Source organism: Callithrix jacchus, chromosome 15, assembly GCF_049354715.1.
Source record: "Callithrix jacchus isolate 240 chromosome 15, calJac240_pri, whole genome shotgun sequence".
NCBI lineage: Eukaryota > Metazoa > Chordata > Mammalia > Primates > Cebidae > Callithrix > Callithrix jacchus.
The window spans coordinates 35146775-35164406 of NC_133516.1; the positions used below are offsets into that span (position 1 = coordinate 35146775).

A 17632-nucleotide genomic window follows, 5' to 3' on the forward strand; every position below is an offset into this window, starting at 1 on the left:
ACACACAAACATGTGAATGCAATTAGCAAAACCCAGACTACAGGGAACTACAACACAAACCTAATTGAGGGGAGTTAGTATTGGGCCGGGCACAGTGGCTCATGCCTGTAATCCAAGCACTTTGGGAGGTTGAGGTGGGCGAATCACAAGGTCAGGAGTTAGAGACCAGCCTGGCCAATATGATGAAACCCTGTCTCCACTAAAAATACAAAAAAATTAGCCAGGCATGGTGGCGCGTGCCTGTAGTCCCAGCTACTCAGGAGGCTGAGGCAGGAGAATCGCTTGAACCCGGGAGATGGAGGTTGTAGTGAGCCGGGATCGTGCCACTGACTCCAGCCTGGGTGACAGAGCAAGACTTTGTCTCAAAAAAAAAAAAAGAAAAGGAGTATCAATCAGTTGTAATATGTGGACTTTATTTAGATTCTACTTAAACCAGACATTGCCTCAAGACATGATACAACATAATGGCAGTGAACCCCTTATGAAGTATCATACGCACCACCAAGCTGAAACTTAATCTAATCACACCTTCGAAGTTAACTTGCATTTATAAGAAATAAATGAAACAAAGAACAAAGTTACAGACATCACAAGGAAGCAAGCCTGTCTAAGTCAGAACTTGGGACGCTGTACAGAAAAGTAACGTGATTTCTTCAATGAGTTTGGCATGTGGAAAGAAAAGGAAGGAGACTGCTCTAGATCATGGGGTTAAGCATCGCCAGGCCCAGGGGCTCACGCCTGTAATCCTAGCACTTTGGGAGGCTGAAGCGGGCAGATCACTTGAGGTCAGGAGTTTGAGAACAGCCTGCGCAACATGGTGAAACCCCAGGTCTACTAAAAATACAAAAAAAATTAGCCATGTGTGGTGGCATGTGCCTGTAGTCCCAGCTACCTAGGAGGATGAGCAGGGAAGAATAGCTGGAACCTGGGAGGGGGAGTCTGCAGTGAGTTGAGGTCACACGATGGCACTCCAGCCTGGACAACAGAGTGAGACTCCATCTCAAAAAAAAAAAAAAAAAAAAAAGGATAATAACCGACTGGGCACAGTGGTTCACACCTGTAATCCCAGCACTTTGGGAGGCCAAGGCGGGCGTATCAAATTTGAGGTTAGGAGTTCGAGACTAGTCTGGCCAACATGGTAAAACCCTGTCTCTACCAAAAATACAAAAACTAGCAGGGCATGGTAGCAGGCACCTGTATAGTCCCAGATACTTAGGAGGCTGAGGCAAGATAATCACTTGAACCCAGGAGGTGGAGGTTGCAGTGAGCCAAGATTGCACTGCTGCACTCCAGCCTGGGCAACAGAGTGAGACTCTGTCTCAAAAAGAAAAAAAAGTATAATAATCAAATGTATTAAGTAGAACTTAATGAGAGCCTGTTTTGAAGTAATCAATTAATCCACTATAAAAATATATTTGAGAGACAATCAGTAGAACTTGACAATTTATCATGTATCAGATGAAACCAAGAAACTACTGTTAATTTTGTTAGGTGGTGACAATTACTTCCATGTTATTTATGAAAAGTCTGCATATTTTATTTTATTTTTATTTGTTTTATCCTCAAAGACAAAGTGGCAGATGTCTGCATATATTAGAGATGCATATTGAACTATGTAGAAGTAAAATGACATGGTTGGATTTGTTTCAAAATAATTTAGGAAAGAAAGAAGAAAAAGGGGATAGGAAATAAGTGTGCCACGATTTTGACAAATAATCAGTAGTAAGTATATACAGGGGTTCATTGTACTATTCTTTTATTTTTGGAGGAAGGGTCTAGCTCTGTTGCCCATGCTGAAGTACAGTGGCATGATCAGGGTTCACTGCAGCCTGGACTCCCAGGCTCAAGCAATCCTCCCACTTCAGCCTCCCAAGTAGCTAGGACCATAGGCACATACATGTGCCATCATGCCTGGCTAACTTTTTATACTTTTTTGTAGAGACAGTGTCTCCCTATGTTGCCCAGGCTGGTCTCAAACTCCTGGGCTGAAGTGATCCTTCTGCCTTGGCCTTCCAAAATGCTGGAATTACAGAAGTGAGCCACTGCCCCTGGTCACTGTACTTTACACTTACATATGTTTGAACTTTTTCATTAAAAAACATAGAGAAATAAAAAGGAGGCCAGGCATGATGGCTCACACCTGTAATCCTAACACTTTAGGAGGCACAGGCAGGAGGATCACTTGAGCCCAGGAGTTTAAGAACAGTCTGGTCAATATGGGAGACCCTGACTCTATTAATTTAAAACAAACAGAAAAAATAAAAAAGGAAATTAACATTCCACGTTAAAAAGCCCTTTGGGCCAGGCATGGTGGCTCAGGCCTGTAATATTAGCACTTTGGGAGGCCAAGGTGGGTGGATCACAAGGACAGGAGTTCAAGATCAGCCTGATCAAGATGGTAAAACCCTGTTTCTACTAAAAATACAAAAAAATTAGCTGGGCGTGGTGTACGCGCCTATAGTCCCAGCTACTCCGGAGGCTGAGGCAGAAGAATTGCCTGAACCTAGGAGGTGGAGATTGCAGTGAGCTGAGATCTTGCCACTGCACTCCAGCCTAGGTGACAGAGTGAGACTCCATCTCAAAAACACTAAAAAAGAGAAAAACTAAAAAGCTCTTTTATCCTGCACTTTGAAAAATGCATATGTGAATTTATTTATTTAAATGTGTATTTATATAGTCATTGTTAAACTGTTATTAGTCTCTTATGAAATCAATTCTAGTTAAAAGGTATTGTGTTCCTATAAAGTGGAATGAAAGTTTTACATTTCTGCAAACCTTCTGTATGCTTTTACAATTCCATGGAAAGATAAATGCCTTAACAAAAAGGATTTGGCCAGGTGTGGTGTCTCACACCTGTAATCCCAGCACTTTAGGAGGCCAAGGCTGGTGGATCATGGGGTCAGGAGATTGAGACCATCCTGGCCAACATGGTGAAACTCTCTGTCTACTAAAATACAAAAAATTAGCTGGGCAGGATGGCATGTGCCTGTAGTCCCAGCTACTTGAGAGGCTGTGGCGGGGGAATCGCTTGAACCGAGAGGCAGAGGTTGCAGTGGGCCGACGTCACACCACTGCACTCCAGCCTGGTGATAGAGCAAGACTCCATTTGGAAAAAAAAGAAGGATTCATCACTTAGCAGTAAATCATACCCAAATCTAACTCTAATATCAAATTTAACTTATAGTCATTTCACTTAAAAAAAAAAAAAAAGCTCCCAGCACTTTGGGAGGCCGAGGCGGGTGGATCACGAGGTCAACAGATCGAGACCATCTTGGTCAACATGGTGAAACCCCGTCTCTACTAAAATTACAAAAAAATTAGCTGCGCACGGTGGTGCGTGCCTGTAATCCCAGCTGCTCGGGAGGCTGAGGCAGGAGAATTGCCTGAACCCAGGAGGCGGAGATTGCGGTGAGCCGAGATCGCGCCATTGCACTCCAGCCTGGGTAACAAGAGCGAAACTCCGTCTCAAAAAAAAAAAAAAAAAAAGCTCGTCTGGGCCAGGCGGGGTGGCTCATGCCTGTACTCCCAACACTTTGGGAGGCTGAGGCAGGCAGATCACTTGCGGTCAGGAATTTTGAGATTAGCCGGGCCAACATGGTGAAACTCCATTTCTACTAAAAATACAAAAAAATTAGCTGGGCATGCTAGCATACACCTGTAGTCCCAGTTACTTGGGAGGCTGAGGGAAAGGATCACTTGAACCCGGGAGGCAGAGGTGGCAGTGAGTAAAGATCATGCCATTGCACTCTAGCTTGGGTGACAAAACACAAACCAAAAGCTAATGTGTTTGTTATCCCCCTTTTCAGCAAAATTGCTCTAATGAATATCATTATGCAAATTGCTTGGTATCTATTTTATTTACATATTTTAAAGAAGGCAGTAACCATTATCTAATGGTATTAATGACTTTTGCTGTCTTTTCTTCCAATCTTTTCCTTTTTTCTTTCCTTTTTTTTTTTTCTTGAGACACAGTCACCCATGCTGGAGTGCAGTGGTGTGATCTTGGTTCACTGCAACCTCTGCCTCCTGGGTTCAAGCAATTCTCCTGCCTCAGCCTCCCGAGTAGCTGGGATTACAGTTGTGTGCCACCATGCCCAGCTTATTTTTGTATTTTTAGTAGAGATGGGGATTTACCATGTTGGCCAGGCTTGTCTTGAACTCCTGACCTCAAGTGATCTGCCTACCTCAGGCTCTCAAAGTGCTGGGATTACAGGCATGAGTTACTGTCCGTGGCCTTCCCTTACAACTTTTAATAAACCAACCAACAGACTACACTGAAATGACAGCTGAGTACAGTGCAGCAGCTAGATGTCTCTAAGTCCTCAAATTCTATCCAGTTGGAACTGCTGGGATTCATTTTTAATTCTGGTAATTGTCAGACACTCATACTAAGAAAAGAAAATCTGCTACTATACTCTTAAAGCATTATATGTAGGGAAAAAATCTACTCTTACTATCTAAAATTTACAAAATGTCCACCGCATTTAAGAAAGTAAGCAAAACCTGTAACATTATATTTTACTCCCCACACGCTTGTCACAGCTTAGCTACTTAAAATACAGTAAACAAGAGTGCTTGACAAGAAGAAAGAGACTCCATTCTGGAGTACAGTGAGTTCAAATATATTAATCATTTAATTAAATATTATTTCACAAAAATCAGCGTCTCTCCTTGATAGACTGAACTAAATAAAAAAGTGTGAGGCTGCCTTACTCAGCTTGAGTTTGGGAGAAGCCATGTCATCGTCATCTGGTAGTGGGCCCAGCTCTTTCCTTTTCTCCTTGAGTAACTTCTCCAGGATATGTGCATCGTTGTATACCTACATTCCAAACATATATTTAAATTATTTTCTAAAAACTTTGTATTAAGATATAAAATGCATCCATAAAGAAGTTTTAAAAAGACAATTTAGGATAGTTGGGAGCTTAAAGAGAACGAAAAACAGGCTCACAACAGAGCAATAAAATCACTGTACCTGTGGGAAAGCCTAGGCCTTAACTGGTTTATTTTTAAGCTTCCTGGGTGATTCTAATGCACAGACATGCATGTTAATGTTTGAGAACCACTGTAGTAGAATCACTGCAGGTTTTAATAGAAGTCCTGAAACACATTTACATGTGTTGTTTTCTTCAAAAACCTTTATTATCCACTGGACACTCAAGGTAGCAGACTTAGCCCAATGGAAATTAGAGACTAAAAATATCTGATAGTTGGAGAGCAATATCTCAATATCTTAAATCCCAAATCTGAGTTCACAGTCTGAAGCTTAATCTATTAAAAAAAAAAAATTATCCTTGCTTAAGGATCTCTTCCTGAGGACTGAGCCAAGAGTGGTAATATGTAATCAAGAACAAGGTTACTCACCTTATGACCTTTTAGTAGGGACTGGATCATAAGCTCCCTCCTCTTACCTCCCCAGCAGAGGCTATGTCCTCCCTTGGCCACCCACCAAAGCAGAGGAGCTGAGGGAATAAGTGACCTCTCTTGTTTGGCCACCTCTCCTAAAGGTGGCTTTTTCTTCTACCAGTGATAGACAAGTGATACACTGGCCAATGACACTGAGGACTGTGTAAACCCCTAAGATAGAACCTTTTTTTTGGATCTATAAGCGTCCTCAATGCATACTTTATTTTATAATCAAATGTAACTGCAGAGGGAAACAAATGACTTGAAAATTTTATGTTATTTCTTCGAGATGTAAAGTGGATTAAAAGATATCAAATAGAAAATGTTTCAAAGAAGGGAGACTGTAGCTTAGTTATGCTGATAAAGAACTAAACAAGATGCTTCATAGTAAAATCAATTATTTAGAGGTGCATTTATGAGACCATTATGCTGCTTTTTATATAATTATACCATTTTCTATATAGGTTGTCTTTGGAGAAGTATGGTTGTTGAGGGTAGAAATAATGATGATGATGAAAGACTTTAATGCTATTGGTTTTCCTTTGAGTGCTTATTCAGTACCAGGCACTCTGCTAAATGCTCAGTATACATTATCTCTTTTAAAGCCTACAACACCCCTAATGCAAGTACTATTATTAATCCTAATTTATAGATGAAGAAACTGAGGCTCAGGAAGCATAAATTACTTACACAGAGATTGGCAGAATGAAATTCAAATCTAGGACGTCAGATTACAAAGTAGGAACTTTTAACCTTTATAATGTACTGCCTCTGATTTTAAACAACGAAGAAAAATCAAAGTATTAACCTAGTCACCAAAAAGAATAATCTACGTTAAGCTTCTAGACCTGGTCTCTCAAAATGCATTATTTTACAAGCACCCCCCTCCCCCAAAATGTGCCTACTTCAGGACCCCTGCCCCTGACCTGGGAGCCCTCCTCATTGTAGTGCCTGGCATTCCGGAACATCAGCTTCATGTCTTCTATCATTCCCTCTTCACCTGCATATTTGTCATTGCGGATGTTATGCTCAATTATTTTCAAGTCCATTGGCTCCAAGATGATTTTATAATAATCAGGATAGTCCTTTTTGGATGGTTTAACCATAAATAGGTCACAAAGTCTTCTGCCTGAACCTGGCTCTCGAGCTTCAAGAACAACATTGAATAAGATTTTCATTCGCTGCTTTCTTATGTTCTTTTTACTGTTGAGGGGGAAGGTAGAAAAAGGGAAAAATGAGAATAGGTTCAGTTTTCTTAATATAAGGATGACCATAAAATGAAACAAATTATTTGTGGACAGGTGCTTTATAATGATTACAATTTATTTATTACATATGCTACAAACACACTAAACATGCTGGAAGCTATAAGCAAATATTAGAAAAATTTCAAAAATAGTTAAAATATAGTGATCCTGGCAGGAGCAGCAAATAAATACCAAAAAAACTTTATAGATATATTTCATGAAATGCAATGCTGGAAACAGAGATCCTCTCTGATAACAAAAGAAAATGAAATTATATAACCAACTGAAATATATCTTTTGTTTAAAGAAGAGTAGAGCCAAAGTACAATAAAACTAGCAATTCCCTATTGTTAGTAATATCCTCATGTTTGAGCACAAAAACAAAACAAAATAAAAAACCTACAAAAAGAAGTGTTTCATCTCTTAAGACAAGTTCTCCAGAACACTTGTATATTTTGGTTGTTTGAAAACAAAAGGAGACTGTCTGCCAGACTAGTGTTTTTACAGTGGGTATGAGCCTTTCTGTCAGGATTGTTCTTGCTCTCTCCACCAGCATTATTACACAATTCCAACCTACTTTAAAGAGTAAGTGGTAAGGTTCATCTGAGTTTTCTAGAGTAAAATTTTTATCCTTGAGCATGAATCCCTGTCTTGTTCTCCAAATTCCTTCAGTGAGTTGTGATGCTAAGAAACTGATCTGAGCAGTGTGGAACAAAGCATAAGGGACTATAGATTAGATCCAGAGTTCAAAAGGGCTCCAAGAGAGCAGACAGTCTTATCTCTTAATTGTTGAAAAAACTGGCTCTGAGAGGGTAAATGACTTGCCCAAGGTGAGCTTCCTAGTAAATTATTAGAAGAGATGCTCTTCCGATATGACTTCTGGTTAACTGTTCTTATATACTCAGGACACAGATAAAGAAATTCTAGTCAGACTAACCAGCAGTCTCCAAGTGAACAGTCAAGTAAGCAATAGCAAGAAATGACTTATGACTTAATTTCTATTAAAAAAAACCCATTTACTAAGATCCTACAATATAGTACAGTCATCCCTTGGTATTCATGGGGAATTGGTTTCAGGATCTCTCTTGGATACCAAAATACATAGATGCTCAAGTCCCTGATATAAAATGGTGTAGTATTTGCAAACAACATTTGCACCCCCTCTTATATACTTTAAATCATCTCTAGATTACTTATAATACCTAATACATTATAAATGCTATATGGTTGTTTTGTTATAATGTACTGCTTAGGACATGATAAGAAAAGAAAGTCTGTATATGTACAGTAAAGATGCAATTTAAAAATTTTTTTCTATCTGTAGTTGGTTGAACCCCTGGATGTGGAAGCCATGAATATAGAGGGCCAACTGTACTTAAAGGTAAATATTTTTTATCTGTTTCCTATCCTGTAGGTAGAAGAAATTTCATTCTTCAAGCAAACTATGTGGCTGTATAGTTCTTCTGGTCCAGTCTGCTGACTAATTGCACTACTGCTGGGTCATGAAGAAGCCAAAGGCCAGATATTTTCTCTCCAAGGTTCAGAATACACTTGTTTAAAACACAGAAAGAAAAATAAAGAATTAACAGTTGAGAAAATAAATATCTCTTCTTAAGATTTTTTTTTAGGCAGAGTCTAGCTCTGTCACTCAGGCTGGAGTATAGTGGCACGATTTTAACTCACTGCAACTTCCACCTCCCTGGTTCAAGGGATTCTCCTGCTTCAGCCTCCCAAGCAGTTGGGACTACAGGCACCTGCCACCACGCCAGGCTAATTTTTTGTATTTTTAGTCAAGACAGGGTTTCACCATGTTGGCCAGTCTGGTGACCTCCTGACCTCATGTGATCCACCCCCTTGGCCTCCCAAAGTTCTGGGATTATAGGCATGAGCCACCACGCCTGGCCTATCCTTAAGATTTTTAAGCTTCTCAGAAATGCCTATCTTCGTAGCTTCATGGAACCTAAGGCAAACAGTGTTTAATTAGGAAAGAAACAGACAAAAGCCTGTTTCCTACTAGAACTGGGATCATCCTCATAACTTGTGTCTTCACTCTGACTGCTTATTTCCTGCTCATTGTAGACCCTGGACCATTTCTGCCATTTTCTCCCCTCACTACTTTTTTTATGTTAAATAAATTTGTTAGATAATGGCAATCTGGACGTTTTATCTAGCGGAAACTCCTTCTCCAAGGAGACATCCTGGGACAATGATGTGACAGGAAGAGTTCTCTCATTCTAAGTCTTTGGCAAGTGGATAATACAAGGGAAGTTGGGACAAAACTCCAATACCACAGAGCTCCACATCTGGGCAGAGATTAGAACACAGATGACTTTAACCTTCAGGGGTCTCTAAAGAAAAATTTCAGAACCTGACTTTGAAGTCAGATTGGCTTTGATTAGGTCTTGCATGTGGGGTGGACTTTAAAAGACAGACAGAGAAATTCAATGTTGAAGCTCTAAGCTTACAAGATTTCTTTAATAAACAGGACAGAATAAAATCAGTTCTCATTCCAGCAATTTCAAGAGGCTTAACAGTCAGTCAGTCAAGGCCCTGACCTAGACCAGAGGCGCTCACCCCATTCCCATCTGGGTTTCAGCACACCAAGCCCAATTATCATCAGGATTTTCTGTATGAAGCTGCAAATATTCTCAGATGGGAGTAAATCTAGGGCAGATTTTTATAAGATTTTTAAAGGGGAGAGTTTTTAACTAAATTTTGCCAGTGAAGTAAAAAAAAAACGGCAAGTGGTCCATTTTCCTAATGCCAGTAATTCTGATACTTGGCAGCTTTGAGTGAGACATACCCAGAATGTGGAAATCTAGTTATATATAAGAAGCTGCTCTAATTTAGTAACTAAAACTTACTGTTTTTGTTTGTTTGTTTTTTTGAGACGGAGTCTGAGGCGGAAGGACTACTTGAGCCCAGGAGTTTGAGACCAGCCTAGGCAACATAGTGAAATGCCATCTCTTAAAAAGGAATAGCCAGGCATGGTGGCACATGCCTGTGATCCTAGCTATACATGAGGCTGAGATGGGAGGATTGTTTGAACTCAGGAGGTCATGGCTACAGCAAGCCATGATGGTGCCACTGCACTCCAGCCTGGGCAACAGAGTGAGACTGCCTCAAAAAAGACAAAAAGGCCAGGCATAGTGACTCAAACCTGTAATCCCAGCACTGTGGAAGGCTAGGGTGGGCGGATCACCAGCCCAGGACTTCAAGGCCAGCTTGGCCAACATGGCAAAACCCTGTCTCTATTAAAATACAAAAATTATCTGGGTGTGGTGGCATGTGCCTGTAATTCCAGCTACTCAGGAGGCTGAGGTAGGGGCGTCACCTGAACCTGGGAGGCAGAGGTTGCAGCGAGCTGAGATTGTGCCACTGTACTCCAGCCTGGGAGACAGAGCAAGACTCCAACTCAAAAAAAAAAAGGACATATAAATACTTAAGAGGACAACAATTCAGATCATAGATACTACTGTAATAAGTACACTAAAATTTTTTAATTTCATAGAAGATGGGACATAAATGGTCCTGTGCTATCAAAATAAGTATATTGTAACAGTTTCCTAGTTCGTGCAAGCCAAGTCTTGAGAAATGGCTGCTTATTCTAACTTACACAAAGTTTATGCACTAGCAGAGACTATGCTGAATCCCTGATGTGAGATGGCAAATTGATTTTCCAGGATCACCATCAACACTATCCTCTAGAACTCAATCCAACCTGAAACACCTAAATCAGTCACTTTTTGCTTCCCTAGGCTGATCAGCAAGTTCTAGAGGACTTCCACAGCCCTTCTACATCTTGTTTTCTTTTAAATGTTTCATGCCACAATGTTAGAACTTGGCCCTCATACTTTGTAGCTGACCGCTTTCTCAAATGCCCTTATCAATATCTTCCTCTAATTAGAGCTACTATTTATTATTATATATACTAATATTTACAAATACATATATACCAAAGTCCTGTTGACAGTTATAAACTATAGCTACTAATACTTCTACCAAATGCTAAACACTGTGCACTCTCATTTAATCATTAAATTCAGAATCAAGTACAATTATTACCCCAACTATGCAGATATAAAAACTGAGACTTAGAGACAGCAAATGGATACCTAAGGTCATAAAGTAAATAACCAAAATACACGTTTCAATCAGCTGATAATCACCATGCTGGTTTTATGTCCCTTCCTTTACAAAAGGTGGCGCAGCCCGGCACAGTGGCACATATGCCTGTAGTCCCAGCTACTCAGGAGGCTGAGGTGGGAGGATCACTTGAGGCCAGGAGTTTGAGGCTGCAATGTGCTATGATCACACCTGTGAATAGCCACTGCACTCCAGCCTGGGCAACAGAGCGAGACCCTGTTTCCTAAAAAAAAAAAAAAAAAATGTGGCGCTTACCAATGGCCTCTCTAATCAAAGTCAACCCTGTTCACAGGCTTTAAGGTCTCCCAGCATTTAGCTCCCCTGCCTTAAGAGCTTCAGTTGTACTTACTAGCAAGTAAACCCGAAGGTTCTTGCTTTTACAAGCCTTGCTATATTTAACCTAAAGTCTTCAAGAAATAAAGCCTTTTCATTCATCTTTTCCAAGGAATCTTCCCAGACGGGTAACATCTGACTAAAAACAAAACCAAAATCTACCAAGCCCTGATGTCCATTGATGCTACTTCAGGAGAATAATCACAGCTACATTTACTGAGTACTCACTGCATCCAGACCCAGTTCTAAGAGCTTTAAACATATTAACTAATTGGGTTCTCACAGCAATCCTATGAAGGTAATAAGCTTCATAGGAGCCAGGTAATTCGGTAATTACTTCAAATATTATCTATAAGAACAACCAGGATTGGAACTTAGGCAGCCAGGCTCTAGAGCTCAGGGTTATACCACTACCCCATGATGCCCCCTCCATTTCTATTTCTACTACCACCTAGTTTTAGTGCCATACATTATGAATGATATGAAAGAATACAATCCATGGTCTTTTTCTTAATTTTACTATTTAATTAAGAAGATTTTTCTTTAGGAAACTATTAGGAAGATGACAGTGATAACACAGCAATTTTATTGAGTGGAATACATATGGTAGTAACACGTAGGTAACCTCAGGACACTTAACTTTCAAGGGAAAGTATGATGGGGAAATAATCTTTCCTAAAGCTATCTGGGCAATCATAAAACAATCCTATACAACTACTTAATGGTGTACCTTATGCAATTACTTTACTACGTTGCTTCCAAATGATTTCGTTTGTTTTCAACCTGCCTCTTTCCTTGGCCTATATGTTCCTGGCAGGTAAAAGAGGTGACTAAACGTTCTCCTTTACAAACTGTTTAAGAGCAGAGTTTAGTGTGTAAGCAACTGATTCTCTGTGAACATCAGAAGGCAAATGTGAAAACAAAAGCACTACACAATTATTACAAGTACTATGACATGGCAACTCATAGGTTGTTTTGAAATCATAATTAACATGCAAAAGAATAAATGCTTTTTATAAAAGACATGAACAAGATCAGAGACTGAGGAAATGTATTCATGCTCAAGAAGCACTGACCCACGCACAGTGTCCACATGCACTGATGTCACTTGGACTGTGAAACTGATTTTGGTCCCTCCACCACCCTCAATCTGTAAAAGGCATCCCTGCAAGGGAATCAGCACCTGCCAGTCCTGGTCACCAGCACTGCCACCTTTGACCTTTTGCTACAGAAACACAGCCACAATGATTGGTGAGGGGGCTTTCTGTCTCTGGCAAAGCTAGCAACAAATTAAGGCTATTCCTGAACTACACTAATTCTGAATTTATTTTACTAATAAGATTTTTAAAACTGTACTACTTTGTTTATTCATTAAATAAACTGGCACCCCCAATAAAGACTTTTTTTACATGCTTAAGGCTTCACTTTTCACCTAATCAGTACTGATCATGCCACAGAAGATACACTTTAAAAGAATGTTTATGCATAAAAAAGGACTGCACACCTGGATAGCCTCCTGAGACCCAACATCTCACTGTCATGAGTGTTCCTGGGAAAGCAGAAACAAACATTACATGTAAAGAGAAACAAAACAAGCAACATTGGAGGGTCATGTATAAACCATGCGTGGTTGAGGAAAAAGAAAATTATTCAGTCAAAAGTATCAAAGATAATATTTGAAACATTTCAACAAGGAAGACAGAAGGTGGTGGAAAGAATGCACCCCAAGAATGAAGAGAATTCAATTTTTCTCAAATTATTTGGTATAAAAAAAAATGGCAAAGGCAGAATCATACACAGCACTTAGAAGTCAAGTTAAATGTTAATTGGAAAACTTAGCCATGCCTTCTGCAGCCAAGATTAGCTTAATCTTCTAGGCTGCCATCTGCCTGACCGCTGAAGAAATCTCTTATTACCAAAACCTCTCAACATAACCCTCATGTTATTTCCTTTTTCACAGTCCAAAGTATAAGAGTTAATTCTTTTAATCTTTTAACGTCCACTCATGTCTACATTTCAAACCCAGCTTCTTTTATTATTTTAGTGGATGCTTTATACTGTTAATTTGTGTTTTTCACTTCATTTGTATAAAACACTTCCTAAGAAACCTGTTCATAAAGAGACTCTTCGTCCGAAGTGAGATTTTTTCATTTTAAGAATATAAAGCTTAATGGTTTTTTATAGGTTTTAGGGGAATTTTTTTTTTCTTTTTTTTGAGATGGAGTTTTACTCTTGTCACCCAGGCTGGTGTGGAATGGTGCAATCTTGTCTCACTGCAACCTCTGCTTCCCAGATAAGCGATTCTCCCGCCTCAGCCTCCCAAGTAACTGGGATTATAGGTGCATGCCACCATATCTGGCTATTTTTTTTTGCATTTTTAGTAGAGATGGGGTTTCACCACATTGTCCAGGCTGGTCTTGAACTCCTGACCTTAGGTGATCCAACTGCCTCGGCCTCCCAAAGTGTTGGGATTATAGGCGTGTGCCACCACGCTGGGCCAAAAACTTTCTTTTTATCTATTTGGGTGTCCCACAAACTACTAGCCACAGAGATATATAATTTTGAGGATCTGACCTGGGCTAATGCTTAATTGGAACTGTTTTCTTAATACTCAACTAATTTAAGATCTCTCTGTTTATCCAGTGTTGGCACTAATTGTACCATCACTTTTGCCTCCATTACCTTCTTTTGCCTGAGAAGTTTTTATCTTTGATAGGTGACTGATCTGGAAAACACAGGTGATGCTGTAGTAGTTACATAATTACACTCAAAGTTGTTCTTGATTTGATGTCTTTGATCTGGTTTCACACCTTTCCTCCGTTGTCCCTGGTATAACAAGGAATTAAGAACTTGGAAGGATGAAATTCATAGGCCAGTAATGGAGGAGACTCACATCTCAGGGTACACCAATCAATTTAACATGGCAAAGCTTAAAAAATTCTCCAAAATGCTATCTATAAGAAGGAAAGACAGGACAGCTTCTCTTTTTTTAAACTACTTCTTAATCTTCTGATCTTAGTGGATCTTTTAATGCATGTACAGACTGTGCCAACAGTTACCAAAGACTTCATTCAACTTTGAATCTTCATTCAACTAAGCCAAGCCTGGTTATTAGTGATTAGCTTATTCCTTATTTAAGGTATCTTCCTTGGACTGACTGTTGCTGCAAAGATGGTGAGGCAGTCATGATTAAAGGACAATACAGTGTTCCACAATTATCAGGCAAGAGAAACTCTGTGTGGGAGGTGTAGACAGAATAGATAATCTTGCACAATTCCTTATAGGATCCCATGTTCAGAATCTCACAGTAAGATTCCCTTCCACAAAACCCATGAGAAGGAGAAAAGTTAGGGAAGTTGAGAGAAAGGTTAGATAGGGAGAAAAAAGAAACCCAAAAATCTAGCTCAGTTTTTTATGAGCTATAAAAAGTTATGATTTCTTATCTTACAATATGGCATTCTTAAAATGGCAAATAACAATGAGGTAAACATGGATAAATAAAGGGATAGGAGCAATGGCTTACCTCACTGCAGTGGTAGTATCAAATTTCTCCTTACCTTTACTAATTCAAACTGCATCTTTGTAATTTGCCATGTAGAAATTACCCAAGTTAGATTTAAGTGGCATTCTTAAAATGCCTCATTAAAAATAATAACCTGGATAGCAAAAAGAATAACACATTTTGCCAAGCTACATATGTAGTAGGCATTTTTATCTGAGTCATCTAAAAGTAACATGGCACTTGAACCAAAAAAAGGTAATCATCCAATTGCAAATGATTTTTAAAAGATAACATGTTACAATACATTAAAGCTTACAACTTGATAGCTTAAAAAAAACTATTTTCTTCATTTATCTAAAACAAAATAAACAGGAACTGAGATGTCTCCAGTTATAAGAAGAGTATATACCTTTTTCTTTTGGCACTACCAGTATCAGAGGTGGCTGAAGAGATCATGCTGTCTCCATCTTCAATATCATCTCTCCTGGCAAGCTCTTTCTTCTTTGCCTAAAACAGAGCAGATCTCAGGAGTCAAGCTCACTCTGCCAAACACTCCTCTGAATATATGAATTTAAAGAGCTAGACATACCAGATTCACTCAGAAAAATACAATCACATGCAGGATGTACAAAATGAGTCATTAAACATTTTCAATAACCACTTTTAACAAAAGCCTGCACGACAAAAGAGTAGGTTAAAAAACGCATCTACAGAGTTGAGGAGTCAATGCCAGCCAGAGCACTTAAGACTATAATGGTTAAAAACACTGAGGCAAGCTATAGGAGCATCCTGCTCTGGTTGCCCTATTTAAGCAAAACCAACTCGAAGAGGGCCTTTGGTACTCCTGACTTCTAAGGGGCAGTGTGGCTAAGAATACAGTTTAATGCAAGAAGTGAAAGATCTACTTTTCAACACACACATTTTAAAAGACCTTCTGCCAGAGCTGAAAGTCCAAGCACAGCAGGCTTAGGGAATGTACAGAGTACTAAAAAGGTAATACCTGAAAGTCTTAGCACTAAGGTTCAGTGTTAATCACATAAAATGAAGATTCTACAGGTAATCTAAAATTGCCTTTGTTACTTCCTTGTTCAGAGATTTGCCTTTCCAGAAAGATTCTACCAAAAACTGTCGGATAGACCCAATTTGTGTTTCCTATCTACCTTTTCATCTTAAAACCCCTAGATGAACAATGACCTGAGATGTCCTTTCAAGGGGTTCTCAGAGAGAATCTGATAAATTCATAAACAATATACAAAGATTAATAATTAGCTTTCAGTTGTCCTTTCTCATAAAACCAGCCCTACTTTAACAGGGACAAAACCTGGAACCAAAGGAATAAAATCCAAATGATGGAATATCATTCATGATTGGAGGGTGACTTCATGAGAATCCAAAAATGACTGTACAGGGACCAGTCCCTGCTTCCTCCAATCACAAAGCTAACCCCATCTAAACTATTATTTCTACTCTATATGGCCATGACAACTCAAAAAAATATTTAGGCCAGGCATGGTGGCTCACCTCTTTAATCCCAGCACTTTGGGAAGCTGAGGCAGGCAGATCACAAAGTCAGGAGTTCAAGACCAGCCTGACCAACATGGTGAAACCCCGTCTCTACTAAAAATACAAAAAATTAGCTGGGCGTGGTGGCATGCGCCTGTAATCCCAGTTACTCGGGAGGCTGAGGCAGGAGACGTGCTTGAACCAGGGAGGAGGTTATAAAATACATATATATGTGTATATATATATTTTTAAGGCAGGGTCTCACTCAGTTGTCCAAGCTGGAGCACAATGGCACAAACTCAGCTCACTGCAACCTCCACCTCCCAGGCTTAAGAAATCCTTCTACCATAGTCTCCTGAGTAGCTGGGACTACAGGCATGTGCCACCAGAACTGGTTACTTTTTGCAGTTTTTGTAGAGATGTGAGTCTTGCTATGTTGCCCAAGTTGGTCTTGAACTCCTGAGCTCAAGTGATTCTCCAGCCTTGGCCGCCTAAAGTGCAGGGATTACAGGTGTGAGCCACTGTACCCGGCTAAACGATGTGATATTGCTGATGGTGGGGGGAATCACACATCTTACTAGAACACACTCAAAACATGCAAAATTATTTTAATCATATATACAACAAACTCAGCAAAAACAATAAGTCACACCTGCATAACTTGCTGCAATTTTAGAACTCGCTTGTAGATGGCTGAATTGGGCACATTATAGCGTCTGGCATTTTCAAACATTAAATTCAGATCACACTCCAAATGATCTAAAGTTTCATATTCTTGATTCTTCAGCTTTGTTCTGTGAAAGACAAAGAAATTGCTAGAATTGTCCTTCATAAAAATTATGAAACATTCTTCCTGAAAGTCAATGCAAAATCTTGACAAGCACTAGATGGTATCTTTACTAGTAATACTGTTTAGGAACTTAAAAATGACTTTTGGGATATAAAGTAAGGAGGCAAAAGCACCATTACATTAAGGCAGTATAACAGTTTACTTGAAAATCCAAAAGAATAAACTAAAACACTGTAAGAAATAATAAGAGGACCTAGTAAAGTGGTCAATTACAAAGAAAATATTCTACTTGGAAAAACCCTAATGGAAAAATCCTGATAACAGTTAATAAGCGAACCTTAGGAAGGGATGAAAATTAGGGAAGTTTTAAGTGACCTGAAAGAAGAATCATGGTGATCTAAACACTTCTGAAAACAGAAGACCATTCTAGTTCATAAGGGTTAAAGAGACAGTACTGACAGTGCAAAGAAACATTTATAAGCAGTAAAGAGTGGTCTTATGATGGTAAAAGAGAGATAAATATGTAAGACTCCATTCACTTCTATTTTTCCAATAAAAACACATAACAAATATGACAGTTTAAAGCTGGGATTTTTACTTAAGTCTTAAGAATTCAAGTATCTCCCTTAGACACTATTATTATTATGTCAATGATCATAAAGCCCTTATATACTTTGTACAAAGTAGAGTCACTATTTGCTCTAA

General features: G+C 39.3%; 1 protein-coding gene across 50 annotated transcripts in view; it reads right to left on the reverse strand.

Annotated features, from left to right (window-relative positions):
* The window catches only part of PBRM1 (polybromo 1), a 153596-nt gene that overhangs the window by 70216 nt on the left and 65748 nt on the right, over positions 1 to 17632 (reverse strand). For 26 of the 50 annotated variants that reach the window (XM_054245725.2, XM_035275757.3, XM_035275755.3 and 23 more), the window contains 5 exons: positions 16790 to 16931; positions 15044 to 15141; positions 12637 to 12681; positions 6333 to 6609; positions 4714 to 4819 (listed from right to left, as the gene is read on the reverse strand). In XM_054245725.2, coding sequence (XP_054101700.1) covers positions 4714 to 4819; positions 6333 to 6609; positions 12637 to 12681; positions 15044 to 15141; positions 16790 to 16931 — 668 coding nt within the window. The remainder of the gene's footprint in view (positions 1 to 4713; positions 4820 to 6332; positions 6610 to 12636; positions 12682 to 15043; positions 15142 to 16789; positions 16932 to 17632) is intronic. The other 24 variants (XM_054245729.2, XM_035275781.3, XM_035275772.3 and 21 more) reach the window with 1 other exon arrangement.